At 46.2% G+C, this 19649-nt stretch overlaps 1 protein-coding gene across 2 annotated transcripts; it reads right to left on the reverse strand.

The window, feature by feature from the left end:
- Positions 1–971: 971 nt before the first annotated feature.
- LOC119387750 (guanine nucleotide-binding protein subunit beta-5) lies at positions 972–17199 on the reverse strand. Of its 2 annotated transcripts, none has more exons than XM_037655255.2 (10): positions 16817–17199; positions 11923–12059; positions 11149–11190; positions 10239–10312; positions 9804–9930; positions 8208–8351; positions 8001–8141; positions 5642–5738; positions 3994–4160; positions 972–2955 (listed from the first exon to the last, which is right to left on the reverse strand). In XM_037655255.2, exons 1-10 carry the CDS (start codon positions 16944–16946, stop codon positions 2944–2946), a joined length of 1071 nt encoding a protein of 356 aa, XP_037511183.1. In that variant the 5' UTR covers positions 16947–17199; the 3' UTR covers positions 972–2943. The 2 variants fall into 2 exon arrangements, with proteins under 2 accessions (XP_037511183.1, XP_037511182.1); XM_037655254.2 differs by having other exon boundaries at positions 10239–10315; positions 16817–17198.
- Between the last annotated feature and the right edge of the window lie 2450 nt (positions 17200–19649).

The raw sequence follows: 19649 nt of genomic DNA on the forward strand, positions 1-19649 counted from the left end.
CCGGCAGCCCTCCAGTTCACGCAACCACAGTGGCTGGTCTCTACGTCAGAATATAAGCAAATGTGTCGCTAGATTTCTAAGGCGGATTTTCATGCGGTTTCGCATGTGACATCAGAAACCGAGTTTTAGCACATGTGCTCAACATTTAGCTACTTTTGTTTCTTGACCAAACTGTTACAAGTTGCTGCCTATCTTTTAGAGTGTGTAGAAACCACTTTATATATAAACTTATCAAACTCACGCACTTTAGTTTGTCGGCGGACGTTTAAAATCTGCTTACCTCAACCTGAAAACACCAAGGCATGCACGCAAAACGAGCGTAAAGCCAAGAGGTATTCGATCTGCATTTCAGTTTACTGGGAAAACGTTTGCAGCTTATCAATAGATTAGTTCTGCCTGCAAATGTCTTTGTCTACCCTCTACTTCTAGGTGTCCTTATGGCGCCGATAACCTTATATACAGTAATGTATTGCTAATAGTACACCCAAAACGGTACAGTACTTTGCTAGAGTGATCTAGAATAAGAATTCTCAAGTACGCTATAGTTCTGCAAGGTTCATCGTGCACGATGTGCTAAACTTCGTTCTTTTATACTTATAGGCATTGCTTGTCGGTAATGGCGTATACATTTACTGAAGTCGCCCGTCCATTTAGAAGCGGCAGAGTGACATGTTTACGGGAAAATGAAGTAAACTTGTCTTGATACTCGCGCCACTAAAATGGCGATTTTTGAGAACGAGACTTGTGCTTATGAACAAGTGTGGAATACGTTTGGCTTTAACCATCTTTCCCAAGTGTTGCTCTGATCAAGACGTCGTACTTGTCGGCTACTGAGGGTTACACTGTCGAAAATAAACTCTGTATACTTTATTCTGTTTTGCGAATGTCACCGAACGCAAGCCGTTATGGACGCCATGCGAGGCAGCATGACTCAAGTCCAAACAGAATGAAAAGACACAGGCACACACAAATCCCACGTAGTTAAGGTTTATTTCCACCGTGTCCCTTAATCGTTTCCTTCATGACGTAGCGAGCTTTCATTCACTCCAGGTATTTACAGGCATACGCACTCACTCTCAACAATACACAAGTTTTGACATGGTTTACGGGGAAAGGAGGGGATTTCACGAGGAAAGCTGTGTGTCGGACGTAGAGTTTTCCGTTGAGACGCAAACCAGGCTGCGTGGGCGCGCCAGCCCGGTTTGCCACCAAACACCCGTGGTGCGAGACCACGGGCAAAATGTCGTGCGCTCGTCTCCTTCGAAGCCTCACTCTGCACCACGCGCACTGCGCGTTCAGGTTTTGTGCGCCGCTGCGTCTAGCGTTCCAACGCGAACCGATGGATCGCGCAGCGATATAGTCTCAATGTAGGGCCGTGGGCGCGATGTTGGAAAGAAAGCCCTACGGAGGCTTATTCCCGAAACGCTGCGGACGTTCCAGGCAAATTCCGAGCCCTTCGCGTGGCAGCGTTCCGTCGATTCACAACGGTTGCCGTGGCAACTCAGCGCGCAGTCGTAAAACCTTACGACCTGCGCTATCAGATGCCGCCTTTCGACGCTCTCCACTCCGTGCTGTTACTCCATGTTTTTCCTCACTGTCACGTTAACTGGTCGCCCACTCGCGCCAAAACCAACGGTCTCATGCCGAACGTTTCTTGATCCGTGGGCTGCGGTGGGGTGGCTGGGCGATTAGAGCTACCCGCGACCATCGAAACGACAACGGCGACTTGATGGGAACACGCCTCGCTTTCTACTTCACGTTCTGATGGACGAGTCCATCGAGCAGGCACCGGCGTTGATGCGCAACGCCGGTCCGCGCGATTTCGCGACGTTATATCCGCGCCCTCGCGAAAGTGTGAGCAGTCCGCGTCGAGTTGGCGCAGGACTGCGAGTCGAAACGCTGGGAATGGAAAAGCCGTAAAGACAGACCGATTAACGGCGTGTCCGGGCGAGCGCTTCGTCTTGAGCCCTGCAAAAGACGGTACGGAGTAGATGTGCCGCGTTGTTCGCGAACTGATAACGAAAACAGAATCTTCGGCAACGTTTCTTTTTCGACCCATAGCTTTGCAAGCGACCGCTCGACTTCCCTGCCGCTATAACGTGGACTGGTAATAATGACTGCTCCTTTCTCCTAATCGACTGTTTATGTTATGAACGTATACGAGGCGTCATAGCGGTAGTGCGGAAGAAATAAAAGCAGATCGATGCGTTAACAGATAACACACGCGACGTACCGAATGTGCCGAACGAATCTGCGCTTACGGCTATGTTTCTCGCCGCATATAATGAGAACGCTAGAGGCTAGGACGCCGGGAACCCACGACTGAAAGTCACGCAAATCTAAAAGGACATTGGAGTAAAAACTTTCGAAAAGAACTGCCTGTTGTTCATGGTCGTGTTTAGAAACGTTGCTGCGCAACTTCGGCGTGCGGCCGTTCTGAGTAGGACAATTATCCCCCGTAGTTACAAATCTCTCGTTCCAAGTCATGTTTCCTTTCTTTTTTTATACTCTGTCACCCAGAAAATCACAGAGGAAAGGGGAGACGTCTAACATGTATCTCCCTCATGTCGATGGCAGTGACAAAAGATGTTGTGCCATACGGGCCATTGCGGAATCATAGAGGAGAGGGCGAGAGGGCGCTTCGTTCATGGATGGTTGTGTCAAGCCCCGTCTTCGATGAGGCCGCGAGGCTTCGTTCCGAATACGTCGTTTTGGTCATACTTTTTGTTGTTGTTACTATCGCACGCCGTCGTTGCCAGTTGAACTAAGTGTCGCAAAAGTAAACAAGAGGAAAGTCCTCTTCGTCTGTGCTGCATACGCTCCATTCACCTGCGGGAGGCGCGTCATTCTCGGCGCGGAAAATCATTCGCGGCGCCAGTGGAGGCCCTCGAGGGTGGCCGGCTGCATTTCGGGCCGAGATGTTTCTCGTAGGCGTTCGCCTACTTAGGCCCATACCTGCGGAGGAGAGAATAATCGAAACGAGGCATTATAATAGGCCCCGTGTCCGTCACGTCTCGAACACTGTCGAATTTCTGCCAAGGGCGCGCGCCATTTATGCGTTATTTGATGCACGAGCAAGCGAACGTCGGTGGCGTCCACGCTGTAATTGCAAGAAACGCTGCCGATGTACTGAGTTACTCATTACTGTGGTGCTCAGTGAACGCCTTTTCGCACTCGATGTTCACTTAATATGCGCGCCTAAAATTAAAATTACACGCACAGTTTCAGAGCACACACAGAAGGAACACCATCGTATACTCTGCAGCTCATACCATCAGTGGACAATGTTCAATTGAAAATGCACATCTCGTTTTCGAACGGTACGGGCAAGCGACCTGCAAAGTCTCAGACCATTGCAAGGTCGCCTTCATCATAAATATATTCTAAATGCATGACCATTTGAGTGAAACGAAACCTTAATTGAGGCAATGACCTACTCGAAAGCGAGAGGTACCACGGAACGTTCGCTTCAGAACTATGCACACGCGCTCACCGCTGCCGACAATCACGCCAGCGTCGTCGTAACCGCGAGAACTCCCGGTCATCGAGTATACGTATTTGGGCGCATAACACCGCGCTTGTTTAGTTTGTAAGCTTCTTGTTTGTGTTTGCTGCAGCTTATGCTGCACATAAAACTGCGAGCCTTACTTTGTTTGATATTCTAAAACGTTACCATCGTCAATGCTTCGACCTTCAGAGCAAACTGCAACTTCATAATTCTTTTTCCTTCCCCATTGTCTACTTAGTTTGAGCCACGAATTTAAATTCAGACTGCAAGAACCCACTAGCCCACTTGACCACCTTGGCAGTTGTATCATGCCTACTTCCCCATTCCCTTGCTTCCCATTCTCTCTCTCTCTGTATTCCGTGCACTGAATTCGTCATGCTTAGAAGATAAATTTAATTCAAGTGCGTCCAAAAGTTTCCGCCATCATCTCAGATTGTTAACATCAGCCTGTAAGTATGCGCCTTAGCATATAGAGAGAACCTCACCCTGAGCGTGAAGTCCCAGCTGCCTGTGGAGAGCGCGGTTCCGTCGGGCGACACCTTGAGGCAGGTGACGCGGTTCTCGTGACCGTAGAGGATGCTGAGTCGCACGCACTTGAGTGTATCCCACACGTTCACCGTGTAGTCGTTGTAGCCGCCGAAGAGTAAGCGACCTGCGAGATCGTATCGAACGAGTGTCGCGCCAAACGTCGTTCTCTCGGTGACGCCGGGCTTTTGCCTACTACAACACGAAGCACATTCACGCTGAGTCGCATTGATCGGCACTCAAGGAGGCCATTAACATCGTTCTAAGTTTTTGTACTTAGCGAAAACTAAGATGCAAGCAAGCATATTTCGAGTGTGTGGGTATTCGATTACGTTGTGTTGACGGTATGTTCTGTACACAGTTGCCTTGATGCTGTGCCAAGGCAATCGTCGACAGATCATTTTGCGAAATCGATGCATAAAGAATTACTTGAAAAGGTTCTGTTGGGGCCCTGATGTACTGATGTACGTAGTGATCTGTAAACTTGGTCTGCACTCATAAGAGAACTATAAAAGCAATCCTATTCAACCATCTGCTAAATAACGAATCGACGAGCTGCCGCAGGCTTCGGCATATATACCAAGGAACAAGGGGTCCACTTACGGCCGTACGTTTCATCCCAACGTAATTCCAATGCATATTTCTTGCATCGTTCTTTTTCATGGCGTCTATTCAATATCTGATGTGCGCATAGTTTTCTTTTTCATATTTCCTCTAGAATCTAGCAGATTTTTATGCTATGAAGAACGCGCACCGGTTCACCAAAAATATTATTTTAATGTTGCTTTCTAAACTTATCTTCGCCCCATTATAAGCTTGTTACGCGGTGAAACATACACACTGCATTACAGGGAAGCAAATTTATTGTGCAGTGAAGCATGTTAAATGAGAAAGCGGGACAATGCCATCGGGCCTAGTACGCATTCTTTAATTATTCACGTCAGTGCGCACCGTTTCGAACAATAATACTGTAAACGGAATGTCTGATAAGTATACAGTTCTTCAGGGTTGCTTACCACGTGGCTGTTAAGATTCACGTTATTTTTTCCGACCTTGTGCACTTTGTATATGACATGGCAAATGTGCCTAATGCGTATTGTTTAATTATGCACGCGTGACGTGTCGTCTCTACCCGCCGCATAAATCATTCATCCAATCATTCAATAAGTGTACTGGCAGGCCTTCGTAGAAGTTTCTGAAGCGATATAGGTCTGTACGTTCTTGTTTAGTTGTGAAAACAACCAATTCATTGTTGTGTTCTGGGTTACTTATAGGCCACACTTGTGGCATATGATATTGGAAACCGTCTTAAACAGGTTCAAACGCACAGTGCATGCGCTTATTTGAATTAGTTTTCCACTGGGTACATGTCCACTCAGTACTGTTCACGTGTTAACGAGGGAGTACCCGGTGCATTCTCGTAGTGTGCACCGATAAACAAACGACGCGGGACAGATTCTTCGAAAGTGTCCGATGTGACTGGTATGTTACGCACTCTAAGAATACGTCGGGCACGTATTCATTTGCGTTCAGTTTAACATAACAGTATGTCCGGGAACTGTTTGTCTTAAGGTTACGCACGCTAAATGCTCGTTATTTTTTTCTTACCGCTCACTGAGAAGTCCACTGAGTTAACGCCGAAGATGATACTCTGCTTGGAATAAACGGCTACTTCCCTGTCAGCACGTAGATCATAGAGACGACACTGCAAAAGAAATAAACAGAAGCAATGATTAAGAGAACAGTGTGCGTGAAAGGGCGTAGATGCTCTGTTAAGTTTTGTATAAAAACCCAAAAAACGGCAGGAAGGGGAAGATTGGAAGCTTGCGATGAAAAAATCCGTAAAAAGTGGGTGGGTGCTCGAGCCGACGTTTCGACAAGTGGACTTGTCTTCTTCAATGTTGGAACCAGTTCCACCCTTGAAGAAGACAAGTCCACTTGTCGAAACGTCGGCTCGAGCACCCACCCCCTGTTTACTGATTTTTTCACATAAAAATCCACTCACGCATAAACTCACAAGATACAATAAGGTCCGCGAAATAAAAGAGAGGTGACCGCGGAATTCACAGGAAATATTATTGCGTTGAGATACCACCACGCGAACCGTTGTTGCACGAGACACGGACGCTTGCGCGGTTGGTGGGGCCCACGCGTGTGGCGAAAATTATTCATTGCTTTGACGGCGTAATAGTTCTGGGCGTCACCTTCTTACTACTAGTCGATGTCTCATCGCGTATGTAGACATGTCGTGGACTGGTGTCGTGCGACTTGTAAACGAAAAAACAACAACAGATTTTTAAGGTGTACGTAATGAAACTGGAAAGATTCGAATGACCCCGCATAATCAGGTAGGAACTTGAGTTCATGTTCCCGGACAATAAATCACATTAAAATTGTCATCCACGTAGTTGTAGCACCAAACTACAAAGAAAACTCATGCGGGTTTCTCAGCTGGGTAGCCTACTGTTTAGCTACCCATGGCAGACACCTCCAGATGCGACTCATGTAATAGCAACGAAACGATAGAACATCTACTGTGTTTCTGTGAACGCTTTGTGCATGAACGCAACGTTCTGCGAAATGCGCTGAACAAGCTAGACGATAGACCGCTTTCCGAATAGAAGATCCTCGGATCGTGGCCCTACGCATCACAGGCCAACAAAGCGACGCGAGCATTGTTACTATTTTTAAGATCGACTGGTTTAAGCGACCGCTTGTAGGCATTCAATGGACAGGCGCATAAGTACCCTGATAGTGCCTTCTTCTCTCTTCTTTCTTTCTTTTAATCCCTTCATCCCTATCCCCCAGTGTAGGGTAGCAAACCGGAGGCGCGTCTGGTTAACCTCCCTGCCTTTCATTCATTTCCTTCCTCCTCCTCCTCCTACACGGCAGAGCGACCATCCTGGAACGGCATCGGTACTGTGTTCGATTTCCAAGCCAGGACGATTGTGTCTTCAATTGCGAAGCTTTGTTTCTGAGAAACAAGTATTGAGTATAGAAAAACCTATATGAATTTCATATGGTTGTTAATTAGAGTCGGATCACCGGTGACTCTTGGTGACACAATTAAGTGTATGGACACCAGTGAGGCCCATTTAATACAAGTTCTATAAGCTCACCAAGGCGCTTTCCTGTGGCCTCCAGAGTACCATGCAACCATCTTGTTCGTGGCCTGCATCGCTCTCTCTTTCCTTACACTTTGGCTATCATTATCTTTAGCTCCATAGAACGGGTAGCTCGCACGACATGAACAAAGTAAGAGCGTTTTAGTTTCATTACTTCGCTTCAGAATAACATTCAGGATCGATCACTATTAAGAACGTGATATTTGTTGGCTTGCAGACCATAGGATTCTTGAGACTCTACGCCATCGCTCCAATAGGCCAATTGGAGAGATGATTTCTCGACGTGACGCTACAATGCTGCGTCGGCTCTCTCTTTTTTACTCTCTTATTCTCCTCCCCATGTGTCGGGCAGACAACTGGACGTAGTCTAGTTGACCCCCTTACATTTCCTATATTTATTCGCTCTCTATGCCATTTCTATCTCTCTCTCCTATTATCCCTTTTTTTTTTGCCCGTTTATCTATTCCTCCAGCGCAGGGTAGTAGACCAGGTTCTGGTTAACCTATTTGTCCTTCCTTATCTATCTATCTATCTATCTATCTATCTATCTATCTATCTATCTATCTATCTATCTATCTATCTATCTATCTATCTATCTATCTATCTATCTATCTATCTATCTATCTATCTGCGCCAACACCATAGCGCAAAAAGTCTAGCTTTTCTTCTTTCAAACTTCTGCGATATCCACCACTCGAACTACCCATACTGATAATTATAACTTCGTGCGACAGTCCTGTGTGTGACAACATGTCTTCTTCTTCTATAAACCTTCCTCCACTTTGTGGGCTTCCGCGTAACATTTTTTTTTTTTTTTAGTTCTACGCGCGTGCTCTTCTTACGGTGGCGTCATCCGAGCCGGTGGCGATGGCATCTCCGCTCGGGTAGAACTTGACGGTGTTTATGTCCGATTCGTGCCCCTGGAAGGACTGCACGCACTGTCCTGACCGCATGTCCCACACAAGCGCTTGCCTGTCACAACCCTGCGTGAGGACGACATCCAGAGTGTAAGCGGGGCATTGAGTGAAAGGTTTCCCCTGAACACGTACTGCGGAGACGAATGTGTTGCCCATCTCTGTAGGCGACAGGTCGAGTGCCATGACGTCGGCGGAGTGGCCGTGGAAACTCTGGAGCAGTTGCGAACACTCCACGTCCCACAACGCGCACGTGCTGTCACCGCTGCCCGTCAGGATCTGGAAAGGAAAGTAGCAAGGATGAGGGCAAATCCCAGCGACAGTCTGGATACAGTGACGTTAGATTATTGACGGTGTAGGCATAGTGGGGCAAGCTTGAACGAATAAGTGAGGTGCCCCCTCCCCCTACTGTAGGGCAGCAAACCAAATGTTATAATTCTGGTTGACCTCCCTTCCTTTCCCTTATCTATCTATCTATCTATCTATCTATCTATCTATCTATCTATCTATCTATCTATCTATCTATCTATCTATCTATCTATCTATCTATCTATCTATCTATCTATCTATCTATCTTGATTTCTTCGGTTTAGTTGTTTTTCGTGGCTTGCGGTGAACATGTAGATCGATTATTTTTCTTTGTGTAGTGCTCGGTTGTCAATAACACGAACATTCGACAGATCGTTCGGCTGTTAGCCCGAAAGACTTTCAAGCGCACAAATGTCGAACTTGCTATTTTACTCTCCAATAGAAACACTGTCGAAGCTGTTCACGAGAAAAAGTAAGCAAGCTCAGTCACGGATGACCTGTTCCCTGCGTTAGAACACGGCTGTTGCAAGCGGTGATGTTCATGCGAGAAAGTGCTTACATTGCTAGAATCGGCACATGACAAGGATTTGGGGACATGTGCACGTAGCGCCATCTCTCGCCGGTGGCAGCGGCAGCCTACCGTAACTAAAGGGAAAATAGGCGATGAAATCATATCTGACGAAAAGCTAGTTACGACAAAGGACTCCATTTTCTATACAGTCGAAACCCACTGAAACATTCTGCTAAAATAAAGTGTCGCACTACAAGTCGCGTGGCTTTTCTGATATTTAATACTTTACAATGCGGCCCCATGTGTTTCTAATGGGCTATGTTCAACTGTCCTGAGAAGCCACACGTTTCTGGCGCGATACTTCAACTTCAGCAAAACATTCCAGTGGGTCCGTTCTCAGTAGAACCGGGAGTCATTTTTTGGTAACTGGCTTTTTTCGTGAGATGTGATTTTTTTCGCCTATTTCCCCTTCAGTTATGGCAGGACGCAGTTGCTGCCACCAAGAGATGGCACCACGTAATGGTGTCCCCAAATCCTGGGAATGGTCTACCGTCACGGTTCTGGAAACAAGAGTAACCGGTCATTAACTATCATGATAGTTGTTTGTCACCTTAAAGATTTTTAAACGCTACAGTGACATCTCTGGCCACGAAGTCGGTTTTAGTTTATTTTCGGTAATTTCCGCCTGAAAGAAATCAGAGGCTAGACATATTTACCATTACGGCACATACTTTAATACCACGGCCTGTAACGAACAGTCAGGATGAAATATCTAGTACTTTTATTGAGACTACTAGCCCACGCGTTTTGACGAGCAGAATCGTCTCTCCTATTCAGGGCTGGCCCTTTCTGTTGCTTCGTACCCTCTCAAAGATTTCAATCTCGAAGGTTTCTGTTCTTGTGTCACAAACCTGTTGGTCCGAGTTCGGGAAGAGGCAGCAGGACATGTAGCTGGTGTGTGTCCCGACTGCTTTCTTCTTCGCGGATACTTCTTCCTCGAAGCTGAGCGGGTACACGGTCACCTTGTTGTCCAAACCACTGCGCCATATAATCAAACGAATGGAGGAATTGAAGACTACAGTCTCGCTGCCCCACGTTGCCAATCCTGCGGCCTCAAACGTGAAGCCATGCGGCACCATCCCCGCTGCGATTGAGGTAATGCACTGGCACTTTTTCTTACAGAAGGACTCCATCTGATTTCACTTTGGCTGGTGAGTGAAGTAATGTAAACATGTTGCGCCTATTGAAAACACCCAAATGATTTCCGGAGGACTTTTATTCAAAGCAGATTATGTTCAGACTCGCTAATTGGCACCTACGCATTTGAGAGTTTAGACAAGACTCACCCACAGGCGACCATGTTCCCCGACGGCGCATAGGCGCAAGCCATCACCCAGGTTGTTGGCATCGTCACAGCATGCTCCTGGAACAAACGGAACACTTCCTAAGTATACATGCTATCTACGGCTGCTGAATAAAATTATTATATTTATGACCGTTCAAGTGAATAAATTAAAATGTATAGGCACCAACATATGATGCGGCATACTTGCTTTCGCATAAATAACATAGAAATGTATAAAGATTATACAAAACCGCAAGAGGCGAAAAATAAACGTTGCAAAGCGCCGTTGCTGTAAGTCATCAAAGCACCTAAAATCATTCCAAGTAGATACAGCCTGAAATGGCACAAGTACTACAGGCAGTGTCCGCAAGGGACCACAAAAGATAAAAGTGTATGCAATTTACCATGGGTGTATATACTTCATATTCGTAGAATATCATTTTCATCAGTCAGAAGTGGACATGCACCTTTAATCCTATAGTATTTATCCGTAATATGAGTGTCTTCCAAAAGCTTTTTGAGAACAAAAAGCGCACGTTTTTAAAAACTAGCCATTGGCACAAATAGCTTCTTTGAACTTATTGGTTTTCGCTCAAGTGTCGTCAACTAGGATCCCGCATCTCCTTCGCTGTATCTCGTTGACTGTCCGGGGCTAAATGTTCAGGCACATGCTAAAAATTAAGAATTATCTGGCGAAGCTGCCGTCCTGTTTACCAGTCTCCGGGATCTCCCGCTTTCTCTCGTTACTTTATAAGAAGAATGGCCGAAGGCATGGTTTCCATTCTCATACAAAAAGAAATTAATTAATTCGCTTTAACAAAATTTAAGCGCAAGGATCTCGCTGGAAATAGTCGATATCGCATCTGTCTCGTAATCCGTCCCAAGATTTGTTTCGCTGGCAAAGCACTTACCTTGTTCGTAGTAAAGGCGTCCCATATGATCATCTTGCCATCCTAAAAAAGAAAAGAAGCATGGATGACTGAGTCCCCTGAGTTTTCAGCAAACAAGGCCTTTTAGGCGGTAATAACGTCCACTATTTACATTCACCGTTGTATGCTTAGAGCGGTTATGATGCGCTTATGTTCAATCACATCGTATTCAGTTCGGTTGTATTATTCTGCATTAACTAGCCGGCGCACCATCGGGCAAACAGCGCACTGTCGATGTTCTGAAGGCAATGACATTTTCTCAATGCGTTTCAGTTATAACCGTAGGCGTTTCTGCCATTACAATGTACAACATTCTGGTTAACTTTGCACTAAAATTTTTTTTGACAGTGTATCACGTTGGGCGAGTTGTTGCATAGCTAAACGAAAGATTTGTGGCTGATATCAAGGAAAAAAACAAGAAGAAGACAGGACAGGACTCCAGGATATGAGGCCCCCGACAGGACGCCTCCTATTCTGGCGTCCTATCATATCTTCTTCATTTTTTTCCCTTCATTCTCAGTTTGCGCCGCAAGTCTTTCATTTATCTAAAATATACCTTTCTACATAATCAACGTGTAAAATATTCGAGAAAAAAAGAAGTACCTAAAACGCGAAACTCTCTAAACTCTTATAAGTCTAAAAAGAGAGAATTTCAGCTACAATGTTATGTGAATGATTGAAGAAGTTAGCACGTTTAGTGAGAATGCAGGAAATATGTATACTATATACATAAGGAGCGGCCGCGAAGCGACAGACCTGGGACGAGCTGACGATGTGTCGCTTGTCCTGCGACCAGTCGGAGCAGAGTACTTTTCCCTGGTGGCCCTTGAGAACCCTGCGCAGCTTGATGTTCAGATCCTTGATGGGCTCCACTTTGCCGGCCAACGAGGTTACTGCAGGCAGCAGCGTGTAAAGAAAGGAGGCAGATAAAGAAGAATATTGAGTTCTCGTCAGTGTGCCTTGTTAACTCAGATCACCGACATTCATGGCTCCTGACACAACGACCGAGAATACTTGAATGCAATAGCATACGGAGGATTATGTATACTACCAGAGCACCTTACTGCTTCTTAAATGACTCTGATATTATTGAAGCCGACATGCACATTCCTCGTGTGTCCCCAACGTGTGGCAATCTGTCGTGGCCTGAACACTACCGATCTTGCTGATTTATACTGTGCGGTATCTATCTATCTATCTATCTATCTATCTATCTATCTATCTATCTATCTATCTATCTATCTATCTATCTATCTATCTATCTATCTATCTATCTATCTATCTATCTATCTATCTATCTATCTATCTATCTATCTATCTATCTACCTATCTATCTATCTATCTATCTATCTATCTATCTATCTATCTATCTATCTATCTATCTATCCATCTATCTATCTATCTATCTATCTATCTATCTATCTGTTTTCAGTACTAATGAGCAGTATCGTTGGCGGCTAACTCGACTAAGTTTGTTGGTGTGCTATTGTTCTTAAATGCGCATGGTTAATATAAACTAATAATTTCACCTCTCAACCATACGTCCTAGTCACTCAAGCCTGCTTGTTTTGCACGCCTTCGCAGCATAGGTAAGAAAAGTTTCCCTTGCACCAACTAAATCCGAACACTTTATTTATGGGCTGCATTCATGGTAGCCCTATATTCATAACACAGTGCACTGATAGCGCACGCGTGTTAGATAATTTCCTGTCTCAGAGGTTGTTTTTCTCTTGTTCATCACATTCTTTTTCGTATTCTGGTACTGGACTCCAGTTTGTTAGAACAGTCAATCGTCATAACATTTTATGCTTAAGCTTTTTGTATTATTATTTGCATTTCTTCCTCCCGGCGTTACCATATTTGCCTACAGTCTTGAAGACCTTGTCTATGCATGTCATCTATTCATATTGTGGTGCATAAACGATATTACTTCAAATGTTTACGTTTAAATGGCCAACCGTCTATGTTAGTCACATTAACTTTGATATTTCTTAATTGATTCTGGGTGATGCTGTCAAAATTTTGCAAATGAACTCGCAAGCATTAACAGAAGGTAAACTGCCGCACCTCACATCTGTGAAACTTTGCTTTACACCACATTAAACGTGGTGTACATGCTACAGAGGCCCTTGGTTGTAACTAAAAGTAAGAAATTAGAAAAGCTAACCATCACAATTCCCTATACAGTGATCTATTAGGTGACCTCCACGATTAAACGTTTATTCGCTCTCAGAATGGATGAATACAAATGTGAAGGATGTCTCAGAATGGATTATTACAAAGTTCAGAACCACAATTTTCAATGTGTATCACTGCACAGCAAAATTGAGCGACAGAGTTTCTGTTCTTTTTTAATGATAGCTATGCCGCATGATCAAACAATAAAATGCGCAACTGTGAATCCGAGCGAATGATTGTTTGCAATCTTAACCGATCGACTTAGTTGTAGTCAGGATGAAAATTAATAAAGCACCTATAAATGAAACACGATCTGTGTACCGTAGCACGTCCGGCAGTCTTCTTTCCTCAATCCCCTATTCTCGCAGTCTTTTCGAACTCTTTCTCCCCCTTCAAAGGCACAAGGTCAGGTTTAGCCCTAGTTAACCTCAACGACCTTCACTTCTCTCTCTCTCTCTTCAGCTCAGCCGGCCCTTTGGGATCTGGGAGGTGAAACGTGATGATCGCAGCGCGCATCACGTCAATCGATACTGCGCGCGCATTGACTGCGCTCTCGTGCATTCAGTGAAATTGATCGGCGCGTCAGCCTACTGTTAACCATAGGCGGCGCAGGGCTGTCCATTTAGGGGGGCAAACTTCCGCCGCAGCGCCCCCTCCCCCCCACTCGCACTTCCGAACCCCCTCCCACTGAGGCCCTTGCAATCAGAACTCAGTACAAAGACCAGGTATTATGTGGGGGGGGGGGGGAGGTAGCTCCCCCCCCCCGCCCCGTTTGGCACGCGCCTATAACAGTAATGTCAGTGTGCCCAGTTCCGCACGCTTCAGTGAATTCATTGCCTTTTTTTAAATGCGGAGCATTTCTTAGTCGCACCTGCGGCGTCGGCGGCGCCGTCCACACCCCCACTGCGCATGCTCGGCTCGTCTCGTGCCGGCAGCAAGCCTCTCCTCTCCGTCCCTCCCTCCCTCCTCTCCGCCCCTCCCTCCTCTCCCTCGAACGCGGGCGGTGTGTAAATAAGCGGCGGAGCGCGCGTTCGGAATTCAGTCAAGGGCGTTTTTACTTGGCTTTCGCTTGACTTAACGCTTTGCTTGACTCGAGTAGATGCGATGGAAGCAACAGTACCTTCAATCAGCGTCCCACCACTCGTTAAAGGCAAGGTTACCCACCCTCACCGTTGTCGGCGTCAACAGCAGCAAGCAACGCAGAAGACCAGGCTGCGAAGAGACGAGCATACGACGCTGAACGCAAGCGTTTGAAGCGAGCTGCGGACCCGGAACTTCGTGCACGCTGGAGCCGTTCAAGTCGTACTTGGTGTGCGCATCGTGTAACAATTAAGCATTAACAAACCATACCCAATTACGCAACATTCACGCGATACCCCCACCACTCTGCGACGCATTTACTCGAGTTACCCCCTTGGGAAGATGCGGGCGACTTTTTTTTTTCCTCTTCCCCCCCCCCCCTCTCTCTCTCTCTCTCGCATTTCTATTCCCCTTCCCTAATCCCCCCTTGTAGGGTAGCCAACCGGAAGTCTTTCTGGTTAACCTCCCTGCCTTTCTGTTTCCTTCTGCATACATCCTCCTCGCCCACTCCATCTATCCTCAAACTATCCTCGCCCACCCGTGATGAAATCAAAAGCGGTGTTGGTAACGTCCGCAGAACGAGGAAGCGTGAAAAGCGATAGGAATCCGCCACTGTCCGGATGTCGCAAAGTTGCTGCACTGCACGATTGGCCCGGTTTGCTTCGCTTTCCAGGTAGAGTTCGTCCGTTGCTGCGGGAAAGTGCGATTTCTAGTGCGTACGCGCGGATGTCACGCATTTGTGCGTGAATTGCGTGTATGGGTAAATGCGTGGACCAGAATGAGTAAATGTGTTCTTGTCATTGAAATTTGCGTAAAGCTTAATGTTTTTGTATGATATAATATAATTATTGGGGTTTTACGTCCCAAAACCACGATATGATTATGTGGGACGCCGTAGTGTAGGGTTCCGGAAATATTGACCATCTGGTGTTCTTTAACGTGCACGTAAATCTAAGTACACGGGGCCTCAGCATTGCGCCTCCGTCGAAATGCGGCCACCGCGGCCGGGATTCGATACCGTGACCTCCGGGTCAGCAGTCGAACACCATAACCACTAGACCACCGTGGCGGATTTAAATTTTTTTTGTGTGACTAAACTTCGTGCTTATACTTTTTTTGTTTTTGTTACGACTTGGCTTTAAGACATTTTTCTGAACTGGGCCCGTATTCGCAAAAATATTTTACTCTGGAATCGTTCGGAAGGGAAAACTTCAGCCTATATATCAATGCTGGATTAGGGATGGCCAATGGCAAAAAACAGCTACGAACGAAAAACGTTCTGACCGCACTTACGTATGCGTTGTTCTTGGTCTTTATTCTTTTGTTTCTGTTATGGCTCGACTTCAAGACGTTGTGCTTAATTCACACAAGATGTGGTTAAGTGTATTAACATGTGATTTTTGTGGTGGCCCATGCAATTTTGTTTGTGTGTGTGCACATATCCCAGAAAGCTTCTTTTTTCTTCCCAGTTTTACTTACCGTCGATAGAAGAAAGCACTCATTACTTGCTCCATCTTCAGTATACACTCGATCGTGTGCGCAAGCAAATTTTAACAGATGCATGAGATCTACGAAGCCGTATGACATTCTGCTCATATTATCGAATGTTTTATTTTTAAAATATAAGCGTCAGAACATCTTACAAATAGCGCGCTACGCCACCGTACTAAGTCTGAGACCAGCGTCCTCTTATGTGGAAAAAATGATGCTTCTCGCGCATAGCGTGCGTTTTCATCGCTGCGAACTTCTCGCACTTTTTTGCTTTGTTTTATGTAAAATAAGCATTATCGAATGGAAGTATTTTATTCCTCAGTCGATCACGCACACCTCCGTAGTTCACGAGGTGGCTAATAAGTGTCCTTGACCTAAATTTAGCTCCACGGGAATACTTACTCTTTGACATTTCTCCAGTACAATATAAAGGGCCTCGTATTCCCCCCCCCCCCCCCCCTCATTGAATGGCCGCTCCTGTCCGTCGCCGTGACGTCAACATTAACGCAAGCACTCGCTCCAAATGGGCAAAGACACACAGCTGACAAAATCTCGGGCAGTCGTACGTTCTCGTATAACGTGAAACAGGTGCGGGAGAAAAGAAGCGCAGCATTGCTCGGGCAGGCAGCTGCTGCTCACCGACCGCAGCTCCTACCGAAAGTAAACAAGCAAACGCGCGCGCGAAGCACTTGCCCCCCTCAAAGACTTCGAGAAGAAGACCGTGGTCTCCGGGAGCACCGACGCAACGTGCACGCTAGGAACGCGTACGCGAGAAGTGGCTTCCCGGACTATAACGGTATACTACACTTCGCGCGCGGGAAGGAAAAAAAAAATCCAGCAAAAATCTAGAAAAACGGCTCGCTGACCGGGTCTTCCCGACAAGGCGGCGGCGGATGCTCACCACTGACGTCGTTGATCTTCTTCCTCTCTTCCTCGAGCCTCGCCTTGAGCTGCTCGATCTCGCGCGTCAGCGACTCGACCGTCTCGGCCGGGTGGTCCACCTTGGTGGCGGCATTCTCCTCGGCCGCCATATTGCGCCCCCCGCTGCCCCCGCCGAGGAGCAGCAGTAGGAAGGAGCCGCCGCCGCCGGCAACGGCGGAACACAGGAGGGAGCCCGGCGCGGCGCCGGCGACGGGCGCCGGGAGATCGATAGGCGCGATTCCTGCAGTCGTCCGCTGCTTCCTGCGGGGGCGCGCGGGGGCGCGCGCTCTCGGCCGCGGCTGCCTCCGAGCCGCGGCCCCGCAGCCCCGAGCTCGTGACCACGCGCCCGCGCGACTCGGTCGTGTTGTGACGCTCCGAGGAGTGCGCGTGCCGCAGTGCTGGTACGGGATGGCGCCTGCGTGTTGGACACTCGGCGCGTGCGCGTGCGCATAGCCGGGGAAACGGTTTGCGAGAGGGCGGGGAAAGAATGTTACCTGAAAATTCTTGTCCAATTGCGATTGGATAGAAGTGAGGAGGAAATGCGGCATCGAAGAAGGAAGAGAGATAACAGTTTACCTTGTCCAGTTACTACTGCATCGGAGATGGGAGGAAAATGCGGCACGGGAAAAGAAGGAGTGCAAAGAGTGACAGACGCGAAATAAACATGACAACGGCACTGCAGCATGCGCATAAACGATCTCTGAAGTCATTTGCTTTCTAGTATAGCTAAATCGTTAGCTTGGCTATCAATTCCGGTAACGTGCTGGGCGACCCACTGAACTCCTCAGAGTACGCACAAGGTCGATCGTCCAGTTGGCCCAAGGACACAATGCCTGTCATTGCCCGTCGTAGTGGTAACAGGTGGCAAGGCAGATCGATAGGCTCCTCAAAGCTGCATTGAACGTATACATGAGAGACTCTTTGAACTAAGCATTGTAACTGTGCGTTAAAAATGTTTTTGTGCATTAATCGGACATCGCCATAGTCATGATTACTTTGAAGTGTCGTCATAAACCCTTCTCTTCTTACTTTCTTTCATGAAAGTTTCATACCCCATTTTTCCTTTCCAAGTGCAGGATAGCCAAGAGGAGGTCTCGTCTGTTTAACCTCTCCCCTACTATCTATCTATCTATCTATCTATCTATCTATCTATCTATCTATCTATCTATCTATCTATCTATCTATCTATCTATCTATCTATCTATCTATCTATCTATCTATCTATCTATCTATCTATCTATCTATCTATCTATATTTATTTCTTTCTTTCTTTCTTTCTATTATTGAGTGATTTAGAGAATTAAGTGATTTTTGAAAAGGAAAACTCCGTGATCACCCAGTGCGCAGAACTTTGAAGAAAAGTCAGTGATAACGCCGAGCCACAGTAACAACGAGTACGTTTGCCGAACTGCTGACGGCCGTAGCTGACAGTCCAGTCTCTTCTATGACAGTCCAGTGTCCTGCATTTCCTATATGCCTCTCTATACTGCGAATGTTTCCACAGCTACTCTTGCACTGCAGTCCTCCACTTCCCCTCCATACACTCTAAGAAAAAGAAAAATTCACAGGGTCCCTTATGTGTTTGCCTAGCTAAGACGACACGAAGGCGAAAACAACTTCTTTTCATTCTCAGTCGATGTACTGATCGACCCCGCCCCCCTCCGAAATCTATCTGCGCCTAACGTGGTGCCTCCAGTATCGGGGGCATTGCGAGCCTGCTGCGCCTCACCTGGTTTTGCATTGCCTCCGTGATCACCCACTTTTTGACCAAGCGACGACATCATAGTGACGTCATCATATCGTCACAAGTTGCGGCGATCTGTGACGCCATGAAAAAATCATTATCGCGGGATGATGATTTTTTGCATCACTCATGTTGACGACGCCGATGGTCAATTTTCGCGTTTGATGAGGCATCGAAGGCTAAAAGAGTACATGTTACTATTTCTGGTGAGTCCCGGCTCGTCACATGTATAACTCTTGAGATACACGTTAAATATGTTTTGAGACATACCACGACAAATGTCCCAACCATTTGGGCGACCATCTCAAATGTATTCGAAAAAAGTGATGTTTATTTACTGTACTGAAAACGGTAAATTGCTAGAATATTTCGGAGAGGAAAAAAAGTTTTGGTCACGTAGGAGCCTTCCGAATTTCGCAGTATGTCTCCTGAGTGATGTTCTTCAGAAAATTGATTCTTGTGCCTACACCAAATTTGGTTCACATGTTACGCGAAGAGCTCTGTTTAAGATGTTCGAAGCTTTACAACATTATTGCAATTTTTCAGCCTCATAAACCCAGCTCGAGAAATTTCGGCAAAATGTGCTATGTTTGCATTTTTGTCCCTGTAATATTGCGCTATTTCTGAACATCTGAGTAATAAATACTTACTCTACGGAAGGTACATTTTGCGCTGAAAATATTTTCCGACCACTGAATTTGTTAATTTTACCAGAAAAATTCACAATTTTCTGAAAATCTTCATTTTGGTCCAAATTGAGACGAAATTTACACCACGTGGTGCCCCTATTAATAATCAGCTTTATGCCTCAATCGAAATCAAATAAATAGTTCTTCTTATATAGCCAGTTTTATCGTTATATATTTAAAAAATAATAATTATTGAAGTCCTTCTCTGACGGCTGCCTTCCCGTTTCTTCATACATCAGCTTCTCCGTTGAAGTTCCCTATTGCCGGAAATGGGGAAAATAACTTTTCTTACCGGCGCAGCTTTGTGGTAATTATTCGACCACCCCACGTATGCCTAGGCTCGAAACCTGTTTCTTTTTTTTTCTTCCTCTCATTGTTCG

This window comes from Rhipicephalus sanguineus, chromosome 3 (assembly GCF_013339695.2).
Source record: "Rhipicephalus sanguineus isolate Rsan-2018 chromosome 3, BIME_Rsan_1.4, whole genome shotgun sequence".
Lineage (NCBI taxonomy): Eukaryota > Metazoa > Arthropoda > Arachnida > Ixodida > Ixodidae > Rhipicephalus > Rhipicephalus sanguineus.

What these genes read in the sequence shown, in the direction of transcription:
- LOC119387750 (XM_037655254.2), bottom strand. Translation starts at nt 16,946, where the DNA reads ATGGCGGCCGAGGAGAATGCCGCCACCAAGGTGGACCACCCGGCCGAG. An exon ending in GGGAACATGGTCGCCTGTGG is followed by an intron (nt 9,931 to 10,238) that starts GTGAGTCTTGTC and finishes TATATGGCGCAG; the next exon opens with TGGTTTGGACAACAAGGTGA. An exon ending in AGTGGACTTCTCAGTGAGCG is followed by an intron (nt 4,161 to 5,641) that starts GTAAGAAAAAAA and finishes ACGATCTCGCAG; the next exon opens with GTCGCTTACTCTTCGGCGGC.